The 27,359-nt window shown below is 53.4% G+C and overlaps 2 protein-coding genes across 6 annotated transcripts; one reads left to right on the plus strand and one right to left on the minus strand.

Annotated features, from left to right (window-relative positions):
- Positions 1–1,302: 1,302 nt before the first annotated feature.
- On the minus strand, positions 1,303–8,220 carry TMEM74B (transmembrane protein 74B). 4 transcript variants are annotated; one of them, XM_045445046.1, is made up of 2 exons: positions 8,091–8,220; positions 1,303–3,881 (listed from the first exon to the last, which is right to left on the minus strand). In XM_045445046.1, the coding sequence occupies exon 2, from the start codon at positions 3,838–3,840 to the stop codon at positions 3,142–3,144; it is 699 nt and encodes a 232-aa protein (XP_045301002.1). In that variant the 5' UTR covers positions 3,841–3,881; positions 8,091–8,220; the 3' UTR covers positions 1,303–3,141. The 4 variants fall into 4 exon arrangements, with proteins under 4 accessions (XP_045301002.1, XP_045301000.1, XP_045300999.1 ...); XM_045445044.1 differs by lacking the exon at positions 8,091–8,220 and adding an exon at positions 7,137–7,328; XM_045445043.1 differs by lacking the exon at positions 8,091–8,220 and adding an exon at positions 6,074–6,187.
- Positions 8,221–8,281: 61 nt separating this feature from the next.
- Positions 8,282–25,875, plus strand: CA3H20orf202 (chromosome A3 C20orf202 homolog). 2 transcript variants are annotated; one of them, XR_006703276.1, is made up of 7 exons: positions 8,282–8,687; positions 9,750–9,871; positions 10,779–10,990; positions 20,106–20,896; positions 21,398–21,914; positions 22,414–22,527; positions 24,541–24,634. XR_006703276.1 is itself a non-coding variant. In XM_045445047.1 (5 exons), the coding sequence occupies exons 4-5, from the start codon at positions 20,831–20,833 to the stop codon at positions 24,772–24,774; spliced, it is 300 nt and encodes a 99-aa protein (XP_045301003.1). In that variant the 5' UTR covers positions 8,282–8,687; positions 9,750–9,871; positions 10,779–10,990; positions 20,106–20,830; the 3' UTR covers positions 24,775–25,875. The 2 variants fall into 2 exon arrangements, 1 of the variants encoding a protein (XP_045301003.1); XM_045445047.1 differs by lacking the exons at positions 21,398–21,914; positions 22,414–22,527 and having other exon boundaries at positions 24,541–25,875.
- Positions 25,876–27,359: the final 1,484 nt, after the last annotated feature.

Genomic DNA, 27,359 nt, shown 5'->3' on the forward strand with positions numbered 1-27,359 from the left:
GTAGAAGGAACAGCAAGTGCCAAGGCCCTGAGGTGGGAGTGTGCCTTTCAGGCTTGAGGAACAGCACAAGGAGGCGAGTGTGGCTGGAGTGAGCAAAGAGGCAAGGTGTGAGAAATAAGGCCAGAGAGGCACAGGGGCCAGACTGCGATAGGATTTCATGGGCCACTGTGGGGAAGGGACACACATCTGGGGAGACCTGAATCTATGCAATTTCAGGGGCCATCCTTTAAAAAAAAATTACATATAAAACGTTGACTCTGGGCCTCGGAAGGTGCCTGGGGCAAGTGAGGGGCCTGGACAGTACACCTGACCAGAGGGAGACTTTTGGCTTTTGCCCAGAATGAGAGGGAAGCATAGGAGAGTTCTGAGCCGACGAATGACCTGACCCAATTAAATCTGTCTGGCCGCAGTGTGGAAGATGAACTGGGGGCAGAGGGCGGACAGGAGAGATATCGGAATACCGATGAGCAATGTGGACCAGGTAATTGCGGCCAAGGGGCGGGCACGAGCAGATTCCAAACATAGAACCAACCAGATGTGCTCATGGGTAGGATGAGAGGTGTGAGAGGCGGCGGGCAGAAGGGCAGACCCAAGGTCTTAGGCCTAATCTACTTACCCCCAACTGAGGTGGGGAAGGAGTGATCTTGGTGACTGGACCTCCTACCTCTCCCACTTCACAGATAACACAATACTCAGAGACGTGGAGTGGCTGGCCCAAGGTCACACAGCCAGTGAATGGCAGAGCCTGGATTCAGACCCAGGGCTTCCCAACTCCAAAGTGGATAACCAACACACTAGGGAAGCAAGGTTTGGGGGCCCTGGTGGCATGTCAGGTGGGAAAGGCAGTTCCTAGAAGTGAGGCACATCCCAGGGACCACGGGGTTCCCTGGGACCGCTTCACAGCTACCCCCCAACAAAGCCTGCAAAGAAGGTTCTCGGCACCCTGCGCCACGTGTCTCCCCGATTCCTTCCTAAACCTGTTTCTGACCCACCGGCTGGCAGATCTGAGCCGCGCTCTTGGGGAAATGTTTTTGGCTCTCCGGTTTTCTTAATTCACTGACAAGGTAATGACGGCCTCGATCCATTTATACACATTTTCTAAAGGAGTTTCTGCATTAGGATGCAAAACAGGCTTCTCTGGCTTGGAGGAAACCTGAGATTCCCAGGATATGATCTTCCAACAGATTTAGCCCCTAAATCAATTCACTGCATTTACACTGATAGGAACTGAGGGTCCCAGATGCATCCACTCAACAGGTGAGACTCAAATGAGCCCCCCACTGTCCCAGTAATCTATACGGCTTGGACCAGTATTTTTATTATTATCACTATGGATTTGAAAGGCCTTAACCCATGCTTTGGGATGTCCAACTTGACTGTAGTTTACATAGAGCATTCACTTCTTCCTTGGAAGGAGGTGGGGCGGCAGGGGGGGTTGGGGGGGGGAGTGGAAATTGACACATCAGGGAAGCCCTGACTTGTGAATCTTTCACCAGCTAGAGGCTTTGTTCTTTTCAAACCACACCCCTTCGACACCAGGAACAGAGCCCAGCGGGCCAAGCTGAACAGCCCTTGTCCCCTCCAGTCCTCCCCCAGCCCTCTGCTCCTGGCAAAACCTGCCAGCAGGAGCAGATATTTGATCTGTCGTAGAAGCTGTGCTGTTACATTTCCCAGATGTTCGGCTCCCGGGACTGAAGGCTCAGGTTACGGCTAATCAGGGCTGCTCTAGCCTACAGACCCCATTCCCACCACACCCTCCCACCCCCAAGAGACAGTTGGGATCCAGGGCCCACGTGGTCAACTGAGATGGAGTGGGTAGGACCTGCCTGGGGTCAGGGGGCTCATGGAAATGACCCCTTTAGGGTCTTCACGTCAATGACCTAGAAGGCATGTCCTCTCAAAGCCCTCTAGGGCCGGTCACACTGGGTGATGCCTCCCCCACCCCCCGGGCCTCAAGCACCTGTATCTCCCCGCCCCCTAGAGCTCACTTCCTTTCCTCGTCAGTAGTTTAGAGTCTGGAGGGACTCTGCAAACACCCCACGAGAAAAACGGAACAAACAGTGGTCACTGCAGCTAGAGCTAGGCCACCAGAACATGCCTGATTTCTCCCCCAATACATTGGGGCTCACTTTACCGCTAAGGGGAAGAAGGGAGGTTACAAATTCAGCACTACAAAAAATTTTTTTTTCTGCTCCCAGGATAAGGTCCGGGGCCAGAGACGTAACATTGAGAAGTGGGAGGTGACAGAAGCCCACATCCTGTCCACGGAAATACAACAAAGGCCTCTCACCCTTTCTTGTATGAAAGACCGCTCTTGTCCAGGGGTGCACTGGACTTTGTAAAATGTGTGCGACGATCTGGTCGCTGCAGGTAATTCGATCCCAAGACCAAAATCAGGCTGTAGCAAACTTTGGACTTCAACCCAGCCTAACCAGGGGATTCGGGACCACGCGAGCGGCTAGATGTCGGACAGCGGCGGCCACCCAAGCCGAGCCAGAAAATGGCAGAGATTGGCGAGCAGCAGCCAGACACCCTCCTTTCCTGTATCTACTGGGCTCCCATTCCGAGGGCAGAACTGGAGGGGCCCCAGGGATCATGCAGCCCAACCCTCTCAATTCACAGTCAGGGGGACTGAGGCCTGGAGAGGGGATGGTCGCCTCGGTGTTGATTTCTCCTCTCCTCGGGAAGCCAGCTCCCAACAGATGGTCAGGGCTGAAAGGGGAGGGGTCCCTCCGAGGTCGCCCAGCACCCGCACTTGGCTGATGAGGACAGCAGAGCTCCAGGAATTCCCCAAGGCATGAGAAACAGGATGGACAGCCTTTCAAAGGGCTCTCGATCCTTGGAAATGCCAAGAAACCTCATCCTCCCAGGGCAGCGGTTTCCAAACTTTTGTATTTTTAGCAGCAGAAGCCATCCTCCAAACAAACCTTATGCAAAACCTCAAGCTGCAAACACATCGGGCGGTGGGGGGCGGCGGGGGGGCTGCTCTCACATGTGCAGCCTGGGCCCGGCCCCGGACTCCCCCCCACAGCACCCAAGACTGCTTCCGCAGGACCCTCCGTGGAGCTCAGTCTGCAACCCCAGGCTCTCGGGGGCCTTGTAGCCCTGAAGCTGAAGCAGCCAGACAGGGTGAGCTCTTACTTAAGACCCCTGGAGGGTGTGGCTGGTCTCTGAGACCTGGACAACTTCGTTCTCCACCAGAGCCTGGCCCCCGTCCCCATTGAGCTGTCTCATGCGCAGGTTAATGGAGCCATAGGTCTTCCTGGAGCCCCTGCCAGGGACGAAGGTGGGCCGGCGGTACAGCTCGCCCTTGCACAGGGAGACCATCAGCAGCACGGACAAGAGGATGCCACCCACTGTGAGCAGCCCCAGGCCCGCGATGATGCACTTGTCCAGGTGGGAGCCCAGGCGGGCATAGTACATCTCGAGTCGTTCCATCTCCCGCGCTGTCACCGTGTCAGGGTTGACGCGGGCCTCACGGGGGATGGCGTATGCAGTCACCACCAGGAGGATCCCACTCACCAGAAAAACCAGAGCAGAAACAAAGCCATAATCCACCGGGCGGCTCACGGGCTCCAGGCCTGGCCCCTCTTCTGAACGCAGGGATAGATCGTCCCGCTGGGATCGGGGTCGTGAGGGGACGCCCCCAGGCGGGCTGGGGGAGCTGCCCAGTCTGGTGTCCCCTGGGTTCTGGAAATGGGTCTCACGCTCCTCTGAGGAAAAGCAGGCATTCTCCACACCCTCCCTGGGTGGGCCCACCGGGCCCAGAGGGGCTGGTCTCCTTGGGATCTGGGGGCCATTGTGCAGTGTCTTCAGTTCCAGGCTGGGGGGAGATGCCATTGGGAAGGAGGGCCCCCGCTCATCCCTTGGCCCCTCGGCAGCTGGAAGAGAAAAGAAAAAGTCAGTTGAATTTAGCAGACCTCGACCAAGAGCCTGCTGGCGCCACGAGCAATGTGAGGGCGGTCCAGGCACAGTCCCTGGGGGAGCCTGCCAGACAGATGGGGGTGGGGTCTTAGACAGTGACCGAGTGGTGCCATCCAGTCCAGCCCGGGACCTTGTCCCCCACTGGCTGGCAGGTGGCTTTGGGCAATTTACTTACCCTCTCTGGGCCTCAGTTTCCCTAGTAAGTGATAATACACTACTACTCCCTACTCAATGGGACTGATGTAGGGCTTGAGATAATCCCTGTAAACTTCTCAAAACAGTAAGTATGAGCTTCAAGCTATCACTATCATTCAGATGGTAGTGATCAGGCTCAAATCCCAGCTTCGCCCCTTGAACTTGGGCAAGCGATGTGACCTCTTCAGACTCAATGTTCTCATCTGTTAAATGGGAATAAGCAAAACGCCTCCCTCCGAGGTCGAGGTGAGGATTCCGCAAAATAATGCAAGGCCCCAGCCAGTTCAACTGAGGGACACGGTTGTCATGAAATGAGAATGGCCGGGGGCAGGGGGGAGGGGTGGAGAGGAGGAAGATGACGTACAGACAAAGAGGAGAAAGTCAGAGAAGCTTCTAAGGCTTGGTGGCATTTGAGCCAGACCTCAGAGGGTGAGTGGGAAATCCCCCAGCAGTGAGAGGGGATGAGGGCATTCTAGAGAGGGTGCCTCAGAGGCCAGCTGGGACCAGCTCTCGGACCATTTTTGGCTCATAGAGGTTTTGCTTTTTTCTTGTTTCTGGTCTGTTCATTTGTTTTTGAAGTAGTTGCCAGTATAGAAAAAGCAAAAGATCTTACATTTTAAACTTTGGGTTCCCGGCTTCTCTTGCAATAACGGAAGAATCTGGCCCCCCCTAGGCCCTCGTTCCCCGACAGCCACACTCAGCCGGAGTGGATGACGCATCCTCTCGGGCAGGTCCAGAGCCTGTCCCCCTCCAGGTCCTACCTCAGCCCCCTTCCCCACGCAGCAGACAGAACTCCTGATCCCACAGCGGAACTACTCTGTTCCCTGTACGCACGGACACCCAGGGCCCCAGGCACACAGACCCGGGTCTCCACGCTGTATGGAGACCCCGCGGTATAGGGTGGCTCACACGCCCTGGTGCGTCTACACACACGTATACACATGATTCTAGATATTTCTCTGCATTCCCATGCCTGAGTTTATTCTCCAGTGCTCTGTGGTTCCGTGTGTGTGTGTGTGTGTGTGTGTGTGTGTGAGAGAGAGAGAGAGAATATGAGCAAATGAAGTGAATAGAGTGAATGAATGAATGAAAAAGAGCCTCAGTGCAGGAAGGCACGTTTTTCGATCTTTCTGATCTTCCTTCCATCGTGGACTTTGCAGTAGATCCCTCCTCTTGGCACACACAGGGCCTTTCATCTGAGTACAAAGCCAGTTTCCGCTTACAACCCATTCCTACCACCGCGTCCCTCTCTCCTGAGTTCCAATTTAATAAACCTGTACTGAGCACCTACACGCCCCAAAGCAGGCACTTCACTCAGGAGTGTCTCCTGCAACCTTCACCAGCCCCGTGAGCAGAAATTACTGTCTCCGTTTTGCAAACCACAGCCATGATCCCCTGGCAGGCATGTGAGGGCCAGAGGTTGAACACGGCTTCCCTAAGAATTATGATCACCTACAAACCTGGGAACCCCAACTGTCCTGTCCCGGTGGCACCGTTCCGCCCTGCGTCCCTGGCTCTTCCAGCCCCCACTCGTAGACTCTACTCTGCCCCAGTGTTTAAGGCCACGGTGAGCAGCTTGAGGGCAGGGATGTGTCTGAATCCCGCCTGGGTCCCGCCCAGCCCCCCTGGCTTGGAACACAGCCAGCCCTCAGGAATGGAGCGGCAACCTGCCCAGGCAGACAATCCCTCCCCCAACCCCAACCCCGGGGTAGCAGGGTACCTACTCAGAGCCAGGCTCTGCCCAGACTGCTCCCACTTTCCAGTAAACGGACAGAAGAGGTGTGGCGTGCTAGCTGGCTTTTTTACTCTTGGCACCAAAACCATTTTCCTGACTGCCACCGTGAACAGGGACTGGCGGTGACCCCTCCTGCCCAGTGGGTGTCCAGATGTGTCCCTTCCCCGCCCCAACACCCCCCCCCCCCACCACCACACACCCAGATCTTTAACACCTTACACAGAACTCAGCTCCTGGAGTGGCCCAAGAACTCCCCTCCCAGACCAGCATGCCGATGCTTCCATAGCCCAAGGAAACTCAGGGCACCCAAATTCTGGGAGCAGGGCTTTCTTTTCACCCAGCAGGAACCCAAAACTTTTTCTTAGAGGACACCAGCGTCGGGACAAGGGCAGAGAAAAAGGAGGCGTCCTGTCACCCAGGTTTGTGACGTCTCCCACGCACGGATTCAGAGATACCCACCAGTTATACAAGGGCACGCCCAGTCACCCCAAACACAAGCAGAAACAAACTGGCAAAGATGCGGGGGCCCAGTGTTCACGGCTCCCCCAACGGTACCAGTTACCCTCCAATTTTCTCTGCAGTCCAACAGGATCTGAAAGACGCACCCCGGCGCCACATCCACAACCCCAGGGACCTTTTCCACGGGCAGCACCCACAGACGTGGGAAGCCACGCAGGGTGACCCACAGATCCCGCAGACCACACTGGTACTCACACCCCAGGAAGGGGTAGAGCTGGTTACGCACACACAGTTTAAGTACCCCCAGGACGGCTCCCCCCAAGACCCGCCCGGGAGCCGGCACCCCACCCACCCGCGCGCACCAACGCTCGGGGAGACAGACGCACAGCGGCCGTGGGTAAAGCTTCACAAAACCCAATCGATACACACACACACGAGTTGTACACAAAGCCTCGGGACGCGCACATACGCACACGCAGGTCCACGCCGTTATACCCAAAGTTCCACGCAGAAAGCCCCAGCACCCCGGCTGCCCGCCGCACCGCGCGCCCGCCTGCCCGAAGCTCACACCCCCTGCTCCTGCCCTTGACCACAAACGCGGCCGGGCCGGGCCGGGCCAGGCCGGACCGGGCCGGGCGGCGCCGGTAGCAGGGCGGCCAGGCGGCCCGGGGAGGCCGGGCTCCGCGCCGACCGGCGTGCGCCCGGGTCCCCCTCGCCGCGTGTCCTTCGGCCGGGCCGCGAGGTCAGGCTAGCTCTCCCTGGCCGGCCCTCCGCGCCCGGGGCCCTCGGCCTCCCCCGCTCCGTCCCCGGGCTGCGTGCGTACCTGCGCCGGGGCCTCCCTCCCCGGCTCCGCACGCGGGAGGCGCGGGCACCGGCGGCCGGCGGGCCAGGGCAGGGGCGCGTCCTCCCCGCGCGCCCGCCCGCCTCCCCGCCCCGGCGCCCGCCCGCCGGTGTCTCCGCTGCGGCGCAGTCCAGGCGGGCGCGGGCCCGGCTGCCACCGCCTCGCCCTCCCCGGCTCCCGCCCCCTCCCCGGCCCGGCCCGGCCCGGAGCCGCTGCCGAGGCGCACGTACCTGCTCGCGCCGCGCGGGGCTCTACGGCGGCGGCCGCAGGAGGCTCCGGGGAGGGAGGGGCAGGGGCGGGGGCCGGCGAGCTCGGAGAGCCGCCGATCCAGCTCCGCCCGCGGCCGGCGCGGGCGCCCGGAGAGTTAGCGCGGGGAGGGACCGGGAGGCGGGTAGCAGGCTGGGTGTCGGGCCGACGGGGGATCAGGCTCCAGCCCCCTCCCTGTCCCCGGAGGGCTTATCTGTTCCGCCGGCGCCCGGGCTCGGGGAATCGAAGCTTGGAGCCCGCGGGGACGGGTGCAGGGGCGGGGCGCGGGGGTGGGTGCTGGGGGAGACCCCTCCCCCGCCGCCTGCCTCTCCCCCCCCCCCCCGCCCCCGCCCAAGCCGGGGAGCCCCTACCGCGCGGAGCCCCTTCGCTCCCTCCGCCCCCGCCCCCCTCCCACACGCACAGCCCCCAGGTGGGACCCGGGTCCTCTCCTGGGTCCTCAGGTCGGGACAGTCTTCCCCGGCGCGTGCGGCTCCGTGGCTCAAGGGCGCCACCTGAAGGCTGAAAGGAAGCTTCCGACGAACCTCCCCCCTCCCCTTTCCCTGTTCTTTCTCTGTGGGACAGCGGGGTGCACAGTCCAAGGTAGGTGTTCTCTTGGGGAATTACCAAGGGCCACACACACCGTCACCCTCCAAGGCCCAGCTGTAGTGCCTCCTCCCCTGGGAAGCCTACCTCGGGACTCTCCAGCTGGACTGGCGCTTTGCCTGATCTCTGAGGAGTTATTCCCTCCTGGATGGCTCAGTCGGTTAAGCGACCGGCTTCGGCTCAGGTCATGATCTCGCGGTTTGTGAGTTCGAGCCCCGCGTCGGGCTCTGTGCTGACAGCTCCGAGCCTGGAGGGTGCTTCGGATTCTGTGTCTCCCTCTCTCTCTGCCTTTCCCCCACTTGTGCTCTGTCTCTCTCAAAAATAATATTAAAAAAAAAAAAAAAAAGAGTTATGTCCTCTCGGTGCCAGCCTCCCTCATCAGACTGGCCGCTCCTGGAGGTCGGGGCCCCTGTCTGATTCCCTGATTCCCCCAGAGCCCAGCACAGTGTGCGTGGATGAAACAAGGGTGAGGCTCTCAGTGTTTCTTTCCTTTACGGGGCCCAGATTAAAGGGGAATCGGGTTCAAGTGGGATCGAGTGAGGTGCCCAGAGCACAAAAGTGAAAGTGACACTCTCAGTTCCTGGAGGTTGGGGACAAGACCCGAGTTCCGTCTGAAGATCATGGATCCCCAGGAAGACTGAGGCCAGCTCACTTGCCTGTTCTCAGCTAGGACCTCTCACCTCTGTGAGCCTCAGCGTTTACCTGTGGGTGGGATCCTAAAAATGCAGGATAAAAATGCAGGCTGTAGGAGCTTCCAGAAGATCAGCTGGGGGCCACCACCTAGAAGGACCGGCAGATAGGTTACCCTGTCCTGGCGCCACGGCCACCTCATGGGAGAGCCTGACCTGTCCTGCTCCAAAGGCCCGTGCAGTCCATAGCCAGCCAGGACTGCAGAGGCCGCCCTGGAAGCTGGGTGCCTGGGCCTTTGAGGCTGGTGTGGTGGAGACCTGGGTGGGACCTCAGGAATGAAGAGGGTTCAGTGTCTCCCTGACCTCACAGGCCTGGCCTCTCATTCGGGACTTTGAGGGGAAGCCAGCTGTGGTGTCAGACCTCCCCATAAAGACCTCCCTATAAAGCACCCGTGGTCCCCTCCCGCGGTCGTGCACAGTCCTGCCTCAGAGCCTTTGCCTTTACCATTCCTTCTTCCCTGGGACACTCTGCTGCCTGACATCCCCAGAGCTCACTCCCCCACGTCTTTCAAGTCTTTGGTCAGATGTCACCTTCTCAGAGACACCTGCCCAGACCATCCTTTAAAACTAGCAGTGCCGGGACGCCTGGGTGGCTCAGTCGGTTGAGTGTCCGACTCTTGATTTCAGCCTAGGTCACGATCCCAGGGTCTGGGTCATGGGATCGAGCCCCGCATTGGGCTCCATGCTGAGTGTGGAGCCTGCTTGGGATTCCCCCTCCCACCCCACCTCTCCCCCCCCTCCCCACTCTCTCTAAAAGACATAAATAGGGGCGCCTGGGTGGCTCAGTCGGTTAAGCATCCGACTTCGGCTCAGGTCATGATCTCACGGACTGTGAGTTAGAGCCCCCCGTCGGGCTCTGTGCTGAGGGCTCAGAGCCCAGAGCCTGCTTCGGATTCTGTGTCTCCCTCTCTCTGCCCCTCCCCCGTTCATGCTCTGTCTCTGTCTCAAAAATAAACAAACATTAAAAAAATTTTTTTAATAAAAATAAAATAAACATTTAAAAAACTAGCAGTGTCCCAGCTCCCTTTACTCCTTAACTCTGAATTTTTCTCCATAGCATTTATCTACTCCGGACCGTCAGCAAGCCAGGTCACCGCAGCGCCCGCTCACTCGCTCGCTCGCTCACTCGCGGGCCAAAGCTTGTTCTCACCCTCCAAGCAGTGAGAGCCACTGATCCGTGTGAGTAAAGGGTTAACAAAACCTCTTCCTCTTTTGCAGGAGAATTTGACCTTTGGTTAACTATCTAGCTCTGTTTCCTTGGAAACAGATAAACATATGTCCACTATGTTACTAGGCAACATTGCTATGATAAAAATGACCCCTGAGGAAGAGGCTGGAACGATCCATATGGTAATTGATTAGAATTGGAGCTGTCAGTAGGAATTCCTGTTTAGCTTAACTTAGATGCAGAAGATTACATGTAGAAATGCTTATAAAGATGTGTATGCACCCAGGTAGGTAAACAGGTGCCTGGACAGTGATAGCGCACAGCAGTGAGCATATGTGGTCCCCAGATTTGGTCTCCAATACCGTTCACCAACATAAGGAACCAGGGAGAGACAGCTGATTCTGGGACTGGAACAGGACATACACAAGATGAGCATGGGGTGCGTTAGAGTGCCAGGAAGTAAGGAAGTCCTTCAATACAAAAAACACGCAATACATAAACACACACACACACATTGATGGGGTGTGTCAAAGGATATAGGGAGCAGCTGAAGGAGCTTTCAAAAGCTGGACAATTTTGAACAAATAAGGCAGAACTGGATTATAAACCTGAAGTATGACCAACGAAAACAAAAAGGGCGAGGGGAGAAGAGATCAATCTCCCACACAGAATTCCAAATGTATAGATACTTCATCCCCAAGGAGGGGGAACATAACTCCCCAGTTAAGTGTAAGCTGAGCATAGTGACTTTTCAGGGAGTACGGTGGGAAGAGGGGGTAACTTTACAGGGGAGATGCATGACCAACTGACTGCCTCAGCCGCGTGATCAAGGTCAACATCAGCCAGTTGTGTTGATACATGTACCCTTGAAACGATGTCATGGGAATGGCACTTTACCTCAGTGTTCTTCCTCCCCAGACCCACAACCCCAGTCTACTTATGAGATAAACATCAGACAAATCCCAGTTGAGGCACATTCTGCAGAATGCCTGACCACTTCTCAGGACTGTCAAGGTCATCCAAAACAAGGAAAGCCTGAGGAACTGTCACAGCCAAGAGGAGCCTAAAGAGACATGTCGTGTGGTATCCTGGCCAGGAAAAGGACACTGGTGAATACTAAGGAACTCCGAGTAAGTATGGACATTAGCTACTAATAATGTATTGGTTCATTCATTGTAACCAGCGTCCTGTACTAATGTGAGACGTTAATAGTAGGGGAAACTGGGCACCAGATATATGGGAACTCTCTATACTACCTTCCCAGTTTTTCTATAAATCTAAAATTGTTCTAAAAAAATAATTTAAGGGGCTCCTGGGTGGCTCAGTCGGTTGAGCGTCTGACTTCGGCTCACCATCTGTGAGTTCGAGCCCCGTGTCGGGCTCTGTGCTGACAGCTCGGAGCCTGGAGCCTGCTTCAGATTCTGTGTCTCCCTCTCTCTCTGCCCCCCCCCCCCCCCCCGCTCATGCTCTGTCTCTCTCTGTCTGAAAAATAAACTAAACGTTAAAAAAATTGTTTAATAATTTAAATTAAAACAGGAAGAGAGATTGGTAAACTACATCTGGACTGAAAGGAATGATAACTACTGGGTGGCAAATCGTACTTTGGGCTTCCCGAGGATGGTGACTCGTATCACCCGGCAAGTGCAAAGGTGTTGGCTCCCATGAGGCCCCCACCGACAGAAGTGCCTGGTGCTAGCATTCTTCGAGTGCCTCGCTAGCAAGCTGAGGTTCCTGTCCTGTATCCTTCAGAGTAGGTCAACGTCAAGTGTGGCTCGTGGTCATCTGTGGAATCTGAGTGTGTAGTCAGACCTGAGGAGACCCCTTCTGCACACTGCCGTGAGTGGTAAGCAGGAGAGTGCTGTGATCAGATCTGCATTTTAAAAACGTTCTCTCTTCAGCTACTCCCAGGTGGGACAAGAGAGAAACAGAGACCCTTTGGGAGATTATTGTGGTCGTGTTGGCATGCCACAATCTCCGATCAATTTCCTGTTTGTGCATCTATCTGGTGATATCTGAGTCTGAGAGAGAGTGTGCGCTCTTCTAGAACATTAGAGCATCACTTAATCCATGAATTTTCCAAAAGAGCAATGATGCATAACATGATTTTAGGTGTTCTATAGATAAATGTGTTTTAGTTATATATTGCTGCATAACAAACCATCCCAAAACTTAACAGCTTAAAAGAAAACCACCATTTATTTGCTCAGTTTTGGGCTGGGCTCAGCAGGGACAGCTCAATTCTGCGTCAGCTGGAGTGGTCCAGACAGCTGGGAGGTGGCCGGAAACACTCAGACATCACCACATATGTGGGACTTGGTTCTCACTGTCAGGTGTCAGCTGGATTGTTCTGTTCTCTTCCACGTGGTCGCTAGATAATTAGCTTGGGCTTCCTCACACAATGGCGGTCTCAAGGTGGTCAGAGATTTGATAATGGCCCGCGACTCTCCCCCGGGTACGAAAGAAGAAGCTGTTGGAGCTTCTTAAAGCTGAGGGTTGAAACCGGCACACTGTCACTTCTGCTGTATTCTGTTGCTTTAGTGCAGGTGACAGTCTAGTCCAGAGTCGAGGGGAGGGGTCTACATAAGGGTATGAATACCAACAGGCACAGATCACCGGGGATGGTAACAGTCTCGCACCTCTAGAGTGTATCTATATCTATACACAGATATCTGTGTGTGTGTGCGTGTGTTTGTGTGTGTGTGTATGTATGGCTAGGCATTTATTTTAATGTGTTTTAGAAAATATATAACTAGTTCATGAAACCAGAGATATTGTGGATAATATAGCTTAGAGTGAAACAGAAGACAATATGAGTCTCTATAAAAGTTGGGGCAACATAGTCTGCTGGTTTCTTCTAATATTCACTCTCCCTTTCTCCCACTGGGATAGGACCCTTGATTACTACCTGGCACAGTGCCCTTTGAAGAAGGATTCCATTTCCCAGCCTCCCTTGCAGTTAGATGTGACCAAATGGACACTAAGCCATTAGACTATCAGAGGAGGTAGTGTGTGGGCAAAATGTATCGTGGGGGGTGGGCAGGGGTTGAGAGAGAGAGCGCGCACATGTGCGAGTGGGGGAGGGGCCGAGGGGAGAGGAAGAGAGAGGGAGGGAGAGAGAGAGAGAGAGACAAAGGGAGAGGATCTTAAGTAGGCTCCACACCCAGAGCAGAGCCTGATGCCAGCCTTGATCTCACAACCTGAGCCAAAATCAAGAGTCAGACCCTTAACTGACTGAGCCACACAGGCACTCCATGTATTAAGTGTTCTCAAAGGAAGTGGATATGCCCTCCTTCTCTTCTTTTGTTGTTCCTGCTGCTGGGATGCAGACCTGATAGCTGGAGCTTGTGCAGCCACCTTGCACCATGAGGTGGAAGCACATTAGGATGGAGAAGCAACAAAATTGAAGGAATCTGCATCCCAGATGATCATGGAATAGTTTCCCAAACTTTTATTTGTGAGAGAAATAAACCCCTATCTTATGGAAACAGTATTAGTTGGGATTTTCTGTCAGAGGAACCATTCCTCTCTAATATGGTCAGTTTAAAGACATATGCAGTATAAGTAAATCAATGTAGAGGTAGTAGGCAAAAATTGAGAAGAAAGTACATGAGTGGGGGCGCCTGGGTGGCTCAGTCGGTTGGGCGTCCGACTTCAGCTCAGGTCATGATCTCGCAGTTCATGAGTTCAAGCCCCACGTCAGGCTCTGTGCTGACCACCGGGAGCCTGGAGCCTGTTTCGGATTCTGTGTCTCCCTGTCTCTCTGCCCCCCTCCCCACGCCACCCCCCCCCCCCCCCCGCTAACACTCTGTCTCTCAAAAATGAACAAACATTTTAAAAAATTTAAAAAAAAGAAAGAAAGAAAATACATGAGTGGGCAAAGAGAAAAAAGGTTGTCCCATGGCCACACTGAGGGTTAGCAGAAGTACAACCAGAACCAAGGGCCTCTGACTTCCAGATTGATTTGGGGACCTCAGATAGACCTCAAGTTCCAGCCACATCCTACTGTGCCCTACTGCACTCACTTTCATCCATCTCTGGGCATCTTGCTGAGTTCTAGTGTTTGGGTTGGCTCACTTGTTTTATGTTTACCTTCTGGTACCATCCTGGCTCACCTGGTTTTCCTGGAGCTCTGATGCTTTTAGGGAGTGGCTCCGATATCACGGTAATGGGACACGGTTCAGGGACCGGAGGAAATGAGGTGGTGGCCGTGTATGCATCAGGCCCTGGAGAGAGCACACACACACACACACACACACACACACACACACACATACACACACACACCTACCTCTTCAGCCACCTCGGCCCTCTTTTCCTTCCTCTCCACCTGGTCATTCTGAAGCTCCCAGCCTTGGGGAGTGAAAAACCTGGGTGCTGTGATTTCTCCTTGCCCTGGAGAGAAAAAAAGAAGGGGAACGGAGAGTCCTATCCCCAGGCTCTGCAAAAGCGAGCCCCTCCACCTGGCAGCTCCGTGAGGACAGGGACCTCGTCTTCTCTCATTCCACGGGTCCTTTCTCCCCAGGCCAGCACAGGCTCCGGGCGCTGGAGGCACTGGGTTAGCTGCATTTAAAGCACCCCTCGGGAGAAGGTGGGCCCAGGAAGAAAGGAGGGGGGGGCCTTGATGGAGTACCTCCTGCGTGCCACCAGTCCCCATGCTGGGTCATCTTCCCTGGTCCCAGGACAGCTTAGAGCTGGAGCTTATTCACCAGGAGAGGGAACCGGGGCTCGGAAGAACCAGGCAACTTGCATCCGAGTCGCCCCCAAGGCCAGCTGGGGTCAAGGGGGCCTTCTTTCCCCTGTCTCATTCTGCTTCACTCGAGTCTCCACCACCTCGTGGGGGGCAGGGGCCACACTCCCCTGACCTAGGAGGTAGGGATGTAGGACTGTGATGCCTGGATATGGGACAGGTGTGTGTAAGGCACACGTATACGGGGCACTTGTGTACCAGGAGCTAGTATACCACGCATAGGACACTCAAGGGCAGCACAGGTGTGCTCAGAAAGAGATGCACGGGACCCATGTGTACAGGGCACCCGAGGGTAGGACGTATTGTGGCCTCAGTTCCCTGAGAAGCAGACCTGAGACAAGACTTTGAGGGCAAGGGGCTTATTCGGGAGGTGGTCCCAGGGGGCGCAGCAGACGGAATGGGAAAGTGAGAGAGAAGGGAAGGCTTCTAACACACTGCAGGTGCATCGACGAGCCTGTGATCGCTGTGGGCAGCTGAGGCTCAGTCCAGCTGGATTCCCGAGCGCCGAGGGAAGGGAGGTCTCTACCCACTGACCGCGGCTTGTCGTTGCGGAGGGCTGTTCCCGTGCTCCAGTTCGTACAGGTCCTCCGCACAGGTCAAGCACGTTTCCGAAGCAGAGGGTCAGGCGTGCTTTGCGGTAGGAGGCCTGGACACATACGGAGAAGGTGGGTGTTGAGAGGATATGGACATGGCTCGGGGAGCGTTTGCTACAGGACGCGGGGTGCCGGGCCCGGGCTCCGGGACCTACGAATGCAGAGATACAGGGCGCAGGCAGCAGGCAAGTGATGGATTACCGGTCTTGTTTGTCTGGGCCCAAGTGGGGGCCTGCTGGAAGGGGACACGCGGCCACAGGAGGAGAGGGGGTGTCGGGCCCCCCAAGCCAGCTGTACTCCATTCTTGTGCTCCCTGTGGTTGGCATGTTCGCACGTGCTTGCGAACTTCACAGAGGAGCAGATCAGGTCATGGCCAAGAAAACGTGTGTGAGAAAATAAAACACATGGGTGGGAGGAGATTGTGGAAAGGACGTGACGGAGGAGAAATCAAGGGCCCGGCTTCTGCTGCTGTATGTATAGGACGCTGGCTTAACTCCTGTCATAAAGAGACCCGAAACAATCATGACCTGATTTCTCTCTCACGTTAAAGTGCACTTGGCAGTCAAGGCTGGCTGGTGGCTTCACCAATCACAAGAGACCCAGGCTCCTTCTATCTTGTTGCTCTGCCTTCTCCTACCTTGTGGTCCAAGATGGCTGCTCCACCTCCAGCCCTTCCAACTACGCACTCCGTCCAATCCGCAGAAGGAGGACAAGGGGAGGGGGCAGGAACCTTCCTCCGCCTTCTTCTTAAGGGCGCAGCCCAGAGATTGCACCCATCAGTTCCATTCCTGTCCCATCCGCCAGGATTGAGTCACGTGGCCACATTTACACCTGCAAGGGAGTCTGGGAATGTAGTCTTTTGCCATGTGTGAACGGAAGAAGGGATGTTGAGGGACACCCTGCTTTGCCATAGTTGCTGACTTGCATGGGCAATTCACATTTCCGGTGGAGCAGTTCTTCATCTGCAAATTCATTCATTCATTCAATGTCTATCTATATCTGTATCTATATCTATATCTATATCTATATCTATATCTATATCTATATCTATATCTATATCTATATCATCTATATCTATATCATCTATATCTATATCATCTATATCTATATCTATATCTATGTCTATATCCTCTATATCTATATACCTAATTTATATCTATATCTATATCTACATCTATATCTATGCCATTCTTGTAGTATAAAGAACAATTTTCGGGGCACCTGGGTGGCGCAGTCGGTTAAGCATCCGACTTCAGCCAGGTCACGATCTCGCGGCCCGTGAGTTCGAGCCCCGCGTCGGGCTCTGGGCTGATGGCTCAGAGCCTGGAGCCTGTTTCCGATTCTGTGTCTCCCTCTCTCTCTGCCCCTCCCCCATTCATGCTCTGTCTCTCTCTGTTCCAAAAATAAATAAACGTTGAAAAAAAAAATTAAAAAAAAAAAGAACAATTTTCGAACCATCTGATTGCTAATGGACCTTATAAGCCCCAGAGGTCACGTGCGTGGTCTTTCTTGCTCACCAGTATATACCCACGGCACCCAGTGGAGGGTTTGGCGCATGGAAGCCATGTTATTAGCTGCCCATGGATGATGAATGGATGGCCATTCTGGCTTTTTTATTTGGTGAGGACCTTTCCCCCCCACCCTCCGGGATTTAAGCTTCTCCCTTTCCGGGCTTCCGGGCTCCACTAGACTTATCCCTGTGTGCCAAGCCTTGCTGCGTCTGTGAAGTAAAATGTGCTATGAGCCAGCATCTTGAGAGTGGGATTAAAAATCAATGAAAATGCATCAAAACGAGTTAACCACGAGAAATGGCTTTCCAGGGTGATGAGGCATCAGTGCTAAAGGCCAAGGACGGAGCGTGAGATTCTAAGTGCCAAGAGCTCCTAGCAACACCACTACTGTGTCGGGCGGAGAAGCCACCGGGCCTGCCCAGGGGGACAGAACGTGGCCTGGCTTGAGCCCCTGCACGACCCCCCCCCACTACTTTGTAACATCAAGCAAGATCCTCCCATGCAGGTCAGGGAGGACAGGTTCTCGTTCCAGCCCTGTTGTTCACCTGCTTGGTTGATCCTAGAAAAATCCATGCCACTTTGAGCCTCAGTTTCCTCTTCGGTAAAAGATGTTGATAATAGGATCTATCTATGACCAACTATGAAGTGCAGAGAACAATGGTACCGACCTTATAGGCAGAAGTTCACAGCACCCTTAGCATCTCAGTAATTTTTAAAAAATTTTTTAATGTTTATTTATTCTTGAGAGAGAGAAAGAGAACGTGAGCAGGGGAGGGGCAGACAGAGGGAGACACAGAATCCGAAGCAGGCTCCAGGCCCCGAGCTGGCGTCCCAGAGCCCGATGCGGGGTTCGAACTCACGAACTGCGAGATCGTGACCAGAGCCAAGGTCAGACGCTTAACCGACTGAGCCACCCAGGCGCCCCAAAGCTCCGTATTTTCTTCACAGTGTGCCAGCCTCAAAGAAATACGTAAGGGCTGTTTGTTAAACATTTAGGTTCAAACACCTTAATAGTAGCTTGTCCAGTAGCCACTAGAGGGTTTTGTATCTCCCTCAAAATTTAAAAATATTTCGCAGTGCCTCCGTGAGTATTCTGCAGTCCCTTGGGGTGCCTTGGCACATGGTTTGGGAACTGCGGCCATAAGATTTTGAGGATGAAACGGAGTTCTGTATGTCAAGGGCTTAGCGTGATGCCTGGTCTAGAGCAGAAGGTCAATAAATGTTGGTGGTCCTAGATTATCCTTCAACCGTCAGTCCGAAATCACCGTCTCTCTGGTTCTTTCCGTGTCTCCTGCCACTGCCACAGCAATTCTTTCTGCCTCCAGCTCCTGCCACTTCCTGGTTTCTGCTTGCCGCCTTCCCTCTGGGCCCCCCCAGGTCCAGGGCCCCCCTCCTGAACTAACTTCCTTCCTGGTCTAGAATTGGCGCTCCCTCTTCTCCACTCCTCCCTAACTCCACAGGCTTGCCAGGATCTCCTTGTAGGTGGAGTTCACATCCCTGCCTCTTAACCTTGAGCTTGGCCAGGTGATTCCCTTCGTCCAGTGGCACGTGGCAAAGAAAACGGTGGCCGTCCCGAGTCTAGGCTTTAAGAGGCTTCGTATGGTTCCACTTGCCCTGTTACCCTTTGCCATTGCCAAGAGGAAAACATGGCCCAGTAACCCAGTGATTCCACAAAGCAGGCTCGGGGCTGCAGATCCGCAGACCATCCCAGTCGACCCACAAACTCAAGAGCTAAAATCAATGACTGCTGTTTGAAGGCATGGAGTTTTGGAGAGCTTTGTTACACAATCCAGTTTTGGATTGTCCATCTTTGCAAATTCACCTTCTCAGAGAGAAGATCTGATTGGGTCATTTGGTCACCACCCCGGACTCAGCTCCTTTCACACCGTGACCCACAAACCACCCCATCCTGTCCCATCTGTAGATGGCTGCCTCCGGCTGGGGGCACTACAGGGTCATGTGACACACAGCCTGGAAGAAATTGTTTCTGGCCAACGTGGCAGACGAGAGTTTCTTGGACCCTCTCGGGTGCTAAAGAGTGACCACGGAACCAGGAGAAATTGCACCCAAAATCTGTTCTGCATGTGGCAGAATGCATCTCAGGCTGTAAACCCCAGGGCACAAGAAATGTGACATTTCTTACAACTCAATTTAGTAACTACTTTGAATCTCAGTATACCTAAGATGGAAAGGATGAGGTCCAAGTTCACACACAAAGTTTGGTAGAGCTGGGGTTACAACCCAGGTGTCCTGGCTTCCTGAATGGCCACCCTTTCCTGTCTGGTCCATCTCATGCTTGGAAGGAGCCCCAGGTCCCACCTCCAAGCCAGTGGAGCTCCTCCCCTTCCCTCAGCATCCAGGCTGCCCTGGGCACTCCACTGAATGCCAGCTTGGCAGAATTCTGTGCAGAAGTTTCCTCCCACGGAGTCCCAGGCTGCCTCCCTAGGTCCTGTACTCACTACCCTCGCTCTGTCTTCTGGGACTACTCCAAAGGTACACTCTTTTTTTCTTTCATTTATACACTTTTGCCTTCATTTTTGCTTCTATAAATTCTATTTAGTTCTTTTTTTGAATCTGCCTTTAAAAAAAAAATGTTTATTTATTTTTCACGTTTATTCATTTGGCTCATGACCTGAGCCAAAATCAAGAGTCGGACACTTAACCAACTGAGCCACCCAGGTGCCCCGAGTCTGCCTTTTTAACGGTGCTTTTTCCTTATGTTTTTATTCTTTCTTGTACGAATTTAATTCTTTGCAAAATACTTTGTTGTTGTCTTCCTTTGAAGTTGCTCGGAAAAGAGGGGCCTAACCCTGCCGTCGATGGCGTCTGCTGACTCTCACTTATGGTTGATGGTTTCCTTGTGCGTCTCGTAATTCTGAATTCTGAAGTCCTCTGGAGGGAAGCTTTGTGGACAGATTGTGCAGCCTGGCTTGAGGGCAAGTCCCCCTGAAATGAGTTTTGCTGGTCCCCTCTGCTCTTTATCTGGACCGCCATGTTAATTCTTAGTTTGGAGTACCTCGTTCATGTGGACAGAATAAGTTATTTTAAACTCTATGTAGGCATAGATCCTGTGTATTTCCATCATAATATCAATGTGATCACTGTTTTCTCCATCCATTATGATGTCCTCCAGGACATTTGATTCGGGGACATATCCCCAAAGCCGGGAGCAGAACTTGGCACGTAGTAATGTCAATACGTGTTTGTTGAAAGAAACAACTAAAGTATACCCACTTCACAGTATGTTGTGAAGAACAAATGGTGTATCTGTTGGCCTGTGTTTGCCCAATTAAAAAGGAGGTTTTATCATCTCACATAATAGGCAGATGCTGTTGGTGATTCTGTGGCTCAGTGGTTTCTAATGTCTCCACGATTTTTTTGGTCTCCGTCTTAGGTTTCAAGACGATTCCCGTAGCTCCAGGCATCACATCCACATTCCAGGCTGAAGGAAGGAGAAGACAGTAGGAGTAAAGGGGGAGCTTCATTGACATTTTTCCTTTGATCAGGAAGATAAGTTTTCTTAGAAGTCTAACAGCAAATTTCCGCTTTGATCTCCTTTTCTAGAAATGGGGGCGAGGACACCCCAGGAGCAAGGGGACCTGGAAAGTGAAGATGTCCCTTTATCGAGACTCTGTGGAGAGGTGAGGACGGAGGGAGGGGATTAGGGACACGGATGCAGTATCTGCCCCAAATGGGATCAGATATATATAAAGCACTCAGAGCAAACCCAGCCTTCAGAAAGAGCCACCTAGTCTCATAATTATTAATTAATCATTAATCATATAGTAATAATTGTCATTATTTAAAGCTTTACAGTCACTATGATCCTCTTGGCGTCAGACCTTGGATTCCGGAACCACTGGGCACTGAGGTGCCCGTACCCCAGTGGTCTCCTTCCTTCCCTCCTTATACCGTTCAGAGCACCGAAGCCCTTTAAAAAAAAAAAAACAAACCAGCCACATTTTCCAACGTAAGCCACTTCCTGCTCTCATTAACTCCATCCTCAGCGACTGAGGCAGACCCTGCTCCCTGCTTGAAGCAGGTAGGAGACTGTACAAATCAAAGGCCCCTCGGGCCCATCACCGGGTCAGTATCAAGGTCGCCTCCAAGGACACTGAGATGGAAACAGCAGAAGAGCCAACCCCAAGTCTTGGGCAGACCCTGGAGTGGCTGAGAAAGGAGCTGGTAAGACCTCGCATTTCTTTTTTACCTGACGACTCCACCCATATCTTCCTAGGTTCCCTGGGCCCCCCTCCTAGGGCCCCTTGTCGGGGGGGCAGAGCCTGGAACCAGGGGATAGGCCCCGCAGGTTCCCCTCTGATACCAGCCATGAAGCACACAATCGCCGTCTCAGGTGCTGGGATAAGTAGGTCGTGGCCTACATAGGAGGAGGCTCTGGGTGCAGTGCCGGCCAGACTGGCCTTAGAATTACACCGAGTCCTGGGAGCGCGCCCAGCTCTGCTGCTGTGTGGCCTCCAGCAAGTGACTTGACCCCTGTACACCTCAATTTCCTTACCATAAAAATGGGATGGCAATAGAACCGACATTGCTGGGGTTACTGTCATAGTTTGGTAAGGAGGCAGGTGTAATTCCCTTAGTGTCTGCTTGGCTATCACAAGCCTCGCCCCGGGGGTGGGGGGTAGGGGGAGGTTGGGCACACCCACTGTCCTAGCCCGGGCCCTCTAGAGAGAAGAAACCCGCGCAAGGATTGGGATACGAACGATATATTTGGAGGCGCAGCCTAGAGAGGTGAGAACGGGGGAAAGAGGGGGTGGTGGCAAAGGGCGATGCCATGTGAGGCGATGCACTGTGTCACCAAGCAGGCCACCACTTCGGAAGGAACCTCAAGAGGCCCAGTGCTCTCTCCGCAGCCCGTTTTCCTGGCGGCAGTGTTCTCTGCGGGATGCAGGGGTTAAAGGGGAATCTGCGCCCTGGGGGAGGGGGACAGAGGAGAAACTACTTGCCCAGTTCACTCCTGTCTCCTGTTTCCTGTGGGTAAAGGTCCACCCCCTGGGCATTACCCCTCCTGAATGCATGGGTTACGTTACTTGGTTGCTTGCTGGCTGCTCCGGAAGCCAGGCCGTATGCCTCTCTTCGTGCTGTTTTCTCCGAGTCCAAAAACAGAGGGATGCCCCAGAGCTCATGAGGACACCGGCCAAGAGAGAGAAAGAAATGGTTCAGGGAATCTCAGAAGGCACCCAGGGTTTGGATCCCAATAGCCCAGCTTTTTAGTCAGGGGAGGGACAGGTGGGATTGTCCAAAAATGACCTTCTCGGTTGCCAGGTAACAGGCCAGCTGGGACCCAACCCTGTCCTCACCCCAGTGGGAGGGGCTGACCCAGTAGGGCTTCTCGTGGCGCGGGGGGGGGGGGGGGGGGGGGGGGCGTCTCCATCAGTGGGAGCTGCAGCTTCTCACAGTCCCCAGGGATCCAGAGGCTGGGCAGGGGCCTTCCCTACGCTCCCCTGAACCCTGGGCACCCACGCTGAGTCTGCTTGGTGCCTGAACTCAAAGTCCGATTTCCACCTGCTAAGGTACCTCTCTCTCACCACATAAAGAGGAAAAACAAGGCAGGGCTGGGGGAAGCCTCCCAGGCCCAAGCACCTCACTCCACATGATGCCAAGAGATGGGAGCCTTGAGTCTCCACCTGCCGATCCCGGTCTTGTAAATTGCCCCGTCAAGCCGATTTTGTCTTCTATCACAGGGAGTCGCGTAACTCCATAACGACACCCCTGGAGCCCAGCCAAGAGGCTTCACTTGACCAGCAGGGAGGGATCAGCCCTGGACAGTGACTTGGCGAGGCAGAGGGAGCAGAGTGGTAACACTCGCTACCATAGACAAAGTCCAGGGCCCTCTCGCCTCCCGTGACCCTTACGTGATGGGGATCACAGAAGCCCCAAACACCTGGTGGGACCTGACAGAGGGGAGAGAACTGTGCCAAAGCAAACCAGTCTGATGACTAAGGGGCATTCATTTCAGAGGCAGGAAAGAGCTTTCAGTGCAGAGCTCCAGCCCCCAGGACCCCTCACCCGGTGAGTGGGACCCCCGCCTCCTGTTGAAGCCGGTTTGCTCAGGGTTTCCGGCCAAGTCCAAAGGCACTGAGTCTCCCACCTCCCCTAACACTGCGGCCACGCCGCGTGCCTGACTGCGTTCTCAGGAGCCCGTGCTTGAAGCTGGTGCCAAAGACTGGATGACAGCGTGTATCAGGAAAACCCTACAATTAAAAAAACAAAAAACAAAAAAACACAGACTTCACGTTTTCCCCAACATCAAGGAAGAGGTGGCCCTGGGGAGCCCCCGTGTTCTCAGAAGGTGGTTTTCTCTCTACTCTGTTGGGACCACTGCTGCTCGCCTGCGGTGGCTTTCCATTCACATTGGTGACGTAATTTGTCATGACAAGAAAATACTCCCCTAATGGAGAAGTAATGTTAATAATTACCTCTTGGAGAGACAGACAGACGGACAGACAGACAGTAGGGACGCCATTCCCCGGGGTGCCTTTTGGGGAAGCAGACTGACGTGCAGCACGGGGTGGGAGGACGTGGGGGAAACTTTACACCACATGCCCCTTTGTGGCTTTGCAATTTTGTATCGTGTGTAAGAATTACCCAGTCAGAAAAGTGAAGTTTTAACATCTTCTCATGTGAGTTACGCTGACCAGTGTTGACAGAATGAGAAGCCCAAACTGAGAAATGCCAAGTGTTTACTTAATGCGTTAAACACACACACACACACACACACACACACACACACAAACGATTGTAGGGGCACCTGGGTGGATCGGTTGATTGGGCGACCGACTTCAGCTCAGGTCAGGATCTCAGGGTTCGTGAGTTCGAACCCCCACCTCGGGCTCCACACTGGGAGTGCGGAGCCTGCTGGGATCCTCTGTCTCTCTGCCTCTCTCCCACTCATGCTCTCTCTCTCTCTCTCTCTCTCTCTCAAACTAAATAAAACTTAAAAAACCCAAACAATAGTATGCTCATTACAATAGAAATTTGCTGGATTCTCTTACCGCTTATGCATGCCATCAAATGCCATATCATGTGTCATGTACCTTCTGGAAAACTCCACTCTATGTTCGCAAGAAGATGAAAGGCAAAGGGCAAATCACGTCTTAGGATTGTAGTGAAAGTAGTTTTGACCTCCCTGACCCCTGAAAGGGTTTTTGGGGCCCCAAGCTTTCCCTGGACCTTATGTTGAGAATCGCTGTTTCAAAGGGCTCCCGCCTGCTTGCAAGGTATACTCTACTTTGTTTTAACACGAAGTCGCTTTCACTTTAATGCCTATAAAGTGCTTTGTTTGTTGCAGTGAGGATTGAGGCATAGAGTGGGGCTGTGAATAAGAATAACATTTGGGGCGCCTGGGTGGCTCAGTCGGTTGAGCGTCCGACTTCAGCTCAGGTCATGATCCCACAGCTGGTGAGTTCGAGCCCCGCGTCGGGCTCTGTGCTGACGGCTCAGAGCCTGGAGCTTGCTTCCGATTCTGTGCCTCCCTCTCTCTCTCTCTGCTCCTCCCCCACTCATGCTCTCTCTCTCAAAAATAAATAAACATTAAAAAATTTTTTTTTTTTTTTTTAACCATGATGATGATGAAGGTTCTCACAGAGCTTGGTAGTTGAGCACATTGTATTTTAGAGCACGGGCAAACGCATTCAGTCCTCCTGAGAGCCTTGAAAGGGAAGCAAATGCCTTCCACTTCGCAGATGAAGAAACTGAGGCTTTGGTGGACAGGGCTCCTGTGAGGTTGTGGGTTTGTGTCCAAGGAGCCAGCGACAGGAACACGCTTTCTGGGGACTGCCCAGCCCCCTCACCCTCATTCTCTCTCCTAGGCTGAGATGCAGGTTCAGGACCAGAGACTGCTGCTCACACTGAGGCATCTTCACAGGGTCCTGGAGGAACTGCGTGCTAAGAGTGCTCACTGGGACGATGCCACGTCCAGCAGAGGGACGTCCCCCATCAGAGCTCGAGCGGGCTCTGAAAGCCGGGGCTGCCCCTCCATCTCCTCCAAGGCGTTGGCCCAGCTCCTCCGAGGGGCAGACAGCCGGCGAAGCTCCCTCCCTTGACTAACTGGCCAGGCCCGAGGCCGGGCTTGAACTCTCCCCCTGCTTGTCCAAGCTTTTGACTGTGATGCTGCTGGAAGAGAGCACTGGAATGGGAGTTGGGGAGCCAGGGCTCTGGGTTCCTCTCTGCCCTCATCCGCTATGCATCCGTGAACCCATCACTCAACTTCTCCGTGGCATTGGTTCCTTTTCAGTGGCTCATCAGGGTTTTTGGTGAGGCACAAATAAGATATCGGGTGTGAACACCAGTGGATTCGTGGCCTCTGGCAAGCAGTAATCCTACCCTTGGGCATTTCTCACAAGGCGATTGTCAAGACAAAGGAAGAGCTCCACGCAGAGGATGTTTGGTGTTGCCCTGGCGAAAATTAGTGCCCTCTCCCCCACCCCACAGTGACTCCATAGTTGTTTTCTATCTTCCCAGAGGGCCTTCACATTCCTCCCTCTGAAAGCAACAGGCCCAGTCACCACTCCAGCCACAGGGATGGGCCTATGGCCAGGCCTGGCCAATAATGATTCATAACCACCCTAATAACATGATTGGCCCAACGGGAGGGCATGTGACTCAACAGAGCCAATCACAGTCCTTCTCTGGGATCGCTATCTGGATGTTCTTCCCACTGCGGTTGCAAGGCGGGGAGTGCTGCAAATGGCCATGTGCTCTCCCTACCAGGTGAAGAAAACTTGACCTCAGTAGGAAAAAAAAAAAGGGGGGGGGGTAGAGGAAGGGCCACAGGACAGATGGACAGAGAGGAAGGGCGCTGGCTCTTTTTAGTCCCTGATTGTGTGAGTTACTCCCCCATTCTTTCCAGTGACACAACCAGGAAATTCCACCACCACATCCTCCACCACGCACACCCGATTTGTTTCTGCTTAAGCTGACTTGAGTAGGGCTGCCCTCACGTGCATCCGAAACGATCCTGAAGAATACAACCCAGACGTTCAAAGAAGCAAAGAGAAATGCTAAAGAAAAGGGCATTTTGCGCACTCGGCGTTGGCAGCAACAGTCCTGTAACCTCAGACAATGAGGTTTGGGCTGTGACAGAACGCTCTGTTGTATGCGGTGCTGGAGTCATAACTTTGACAAGTTCTATCTGCCTATAAAAAAGACTTAAAAATTTTTTTTTTTCTTCAACGTTTGTATTTATTTTTGGGACAGAGAGAGACAGAGCATGAACGGGGTAGGGGCAGAGAGAGAGGGAGACACAGAATCGGAAACAGGCTCCAGGCTCTGAGCCATCAGCCCAGAGCCTGACGCGGGGCTCGAACTCACGGACCGCGAGATCGTGACCTGGCTGAAGTCGGACGCTTAACCGACTGCGCCACCCAGGCGCCCCCTCTGCCTATAAAAAAGACTTTAAAAATAAGGCAGGCGAAAATGTAAAAGGCCTTGTGTTACGATGGTCCAATGATCGGTAGGACTTTTTATTTTTGAGAATCGACTTGCATGTTGTTAGAATATTGTTTTTCTGGCTTTGGAAAAGTAAAGCCATTGTATACAGAGGCAAAGGGGGATGTGTTGTATGTACAATGCTTACAGTCAGACTAACCTGGGATTTTAATACAATACAGTGTTTGATAATATTAAAAAAAAGACTTCTCTATCCCACAGCTGAAAGGATAAACAAAAGGTGGTATGTACTTAAAATGGAATATCCATCAGCCTTGAAAAGGAAGGAGATTCTGGCATGTCCTACAACATGGGTGAACCTTGAAGACATGATGCTAAGTGAAATGAGCCAGTCACAGAAGGACGCTGTACGATCCCATTTGTATGAGGCACCTTGCATAGTCAATCCATAGAGGCAGCGAGTAGAAGATTGGCTGCCAGGAGCTTAGGGAAGGGACAGCGGGGAGTTATTGTTTAAAGGGTCCATGGTTTCAGTTTTGCAAGATGAGAAAAGTTCTATGGTTGGATGGTGGTGGTGGTGGGGCCATAACACTGTGAATATACTTGATGTCACCGAGCTGCACCCTGAAAAATGGTTAAAATGGCAACTTTTATGTTATATTTTATCACAACTGAAAATAAATACTTAAAAAAAATTTTTAAGTGTATTTATTTACTTTGAGAGAGATAGAGTGTGAGCGGGGTAGGGGCAGAGAGAGAGAGGGGAGAGAGAGAGAGAATCCCAAGCAGGCTCCATGCTCCATGTGGGGCTCAAACCCACGACCCGTAAGATCATGAGCTGAGCCGAAATCAAGAGTCAGATGCTTAAATCACCCAGGCGCCCCTAAAAAGAAATACTTAAAAAAAGAAAAAAAAAACCCTGTTCTGTGATGCTGGGGGTGGGGCCCCGAAAACCACATCTCTGCATTACCAGCCGCTCCGGGTTGGACTTTGTTAGACTTTGCCGGCAAGCAGGGTGAGCCTGGAGAGACACTGCAGGGCTAGAGCACAGAGAAAAAGCTTACTTTTTCATCTCTGTTCTCTGTAGCTGCCTGTGGGCCCCAGCTCCAGGGAGCACTACCCAGCCAGAAGTGCTTATTTATCTCACTGCACAGATTCCCTTCTCAAGGCTCTAGAGCCCGGCCCTGGGGGGGGGGGGGGGGAGGGCCCTGTCCCCAGAGCCAGAGACACCAGCTCCGGA

This window comes from Leopardus geoffroyi, chromosome A3, assembly GCF_018350155.1.
Source record: "Leopardus geoffroyi isolate Oge1 chromosome A3, O.geoffroyi_Oge1_pat1.0, whole genome shotgun sequence".
Lineage (NCBI taxonomy): Eukaryota > Metazoa > Chordata > Mammalia > Carnivora > Felidae > Leopardus > Leopardus geoffroyi.

Bases quoted from the DNA above. Each gene is read 5' to 3' on its own strand.
- TMEM74B (XM_045445046.1), bottom strand. From the start codon at position 3,840: ATGGCATCTCCCCCCAGCCTGGAACTGAAGACACTGCACAATGGCCCC.
- CA3H20orf202 (XM_045445047.1), top strand. From the start codon at position 20,831: ATGGAAACAGCAGAAGAGCCAACCCCAAGTCTTGGGCAGACCCTGGAG. The intron at 20,897-24,540 runs GTAAGACCTCGC...TCTCTCTCCTAG, and splicing joins AGTGGCTGAGAAAGGAGCTG to GCTGAGATGCAGGTTCAGGA.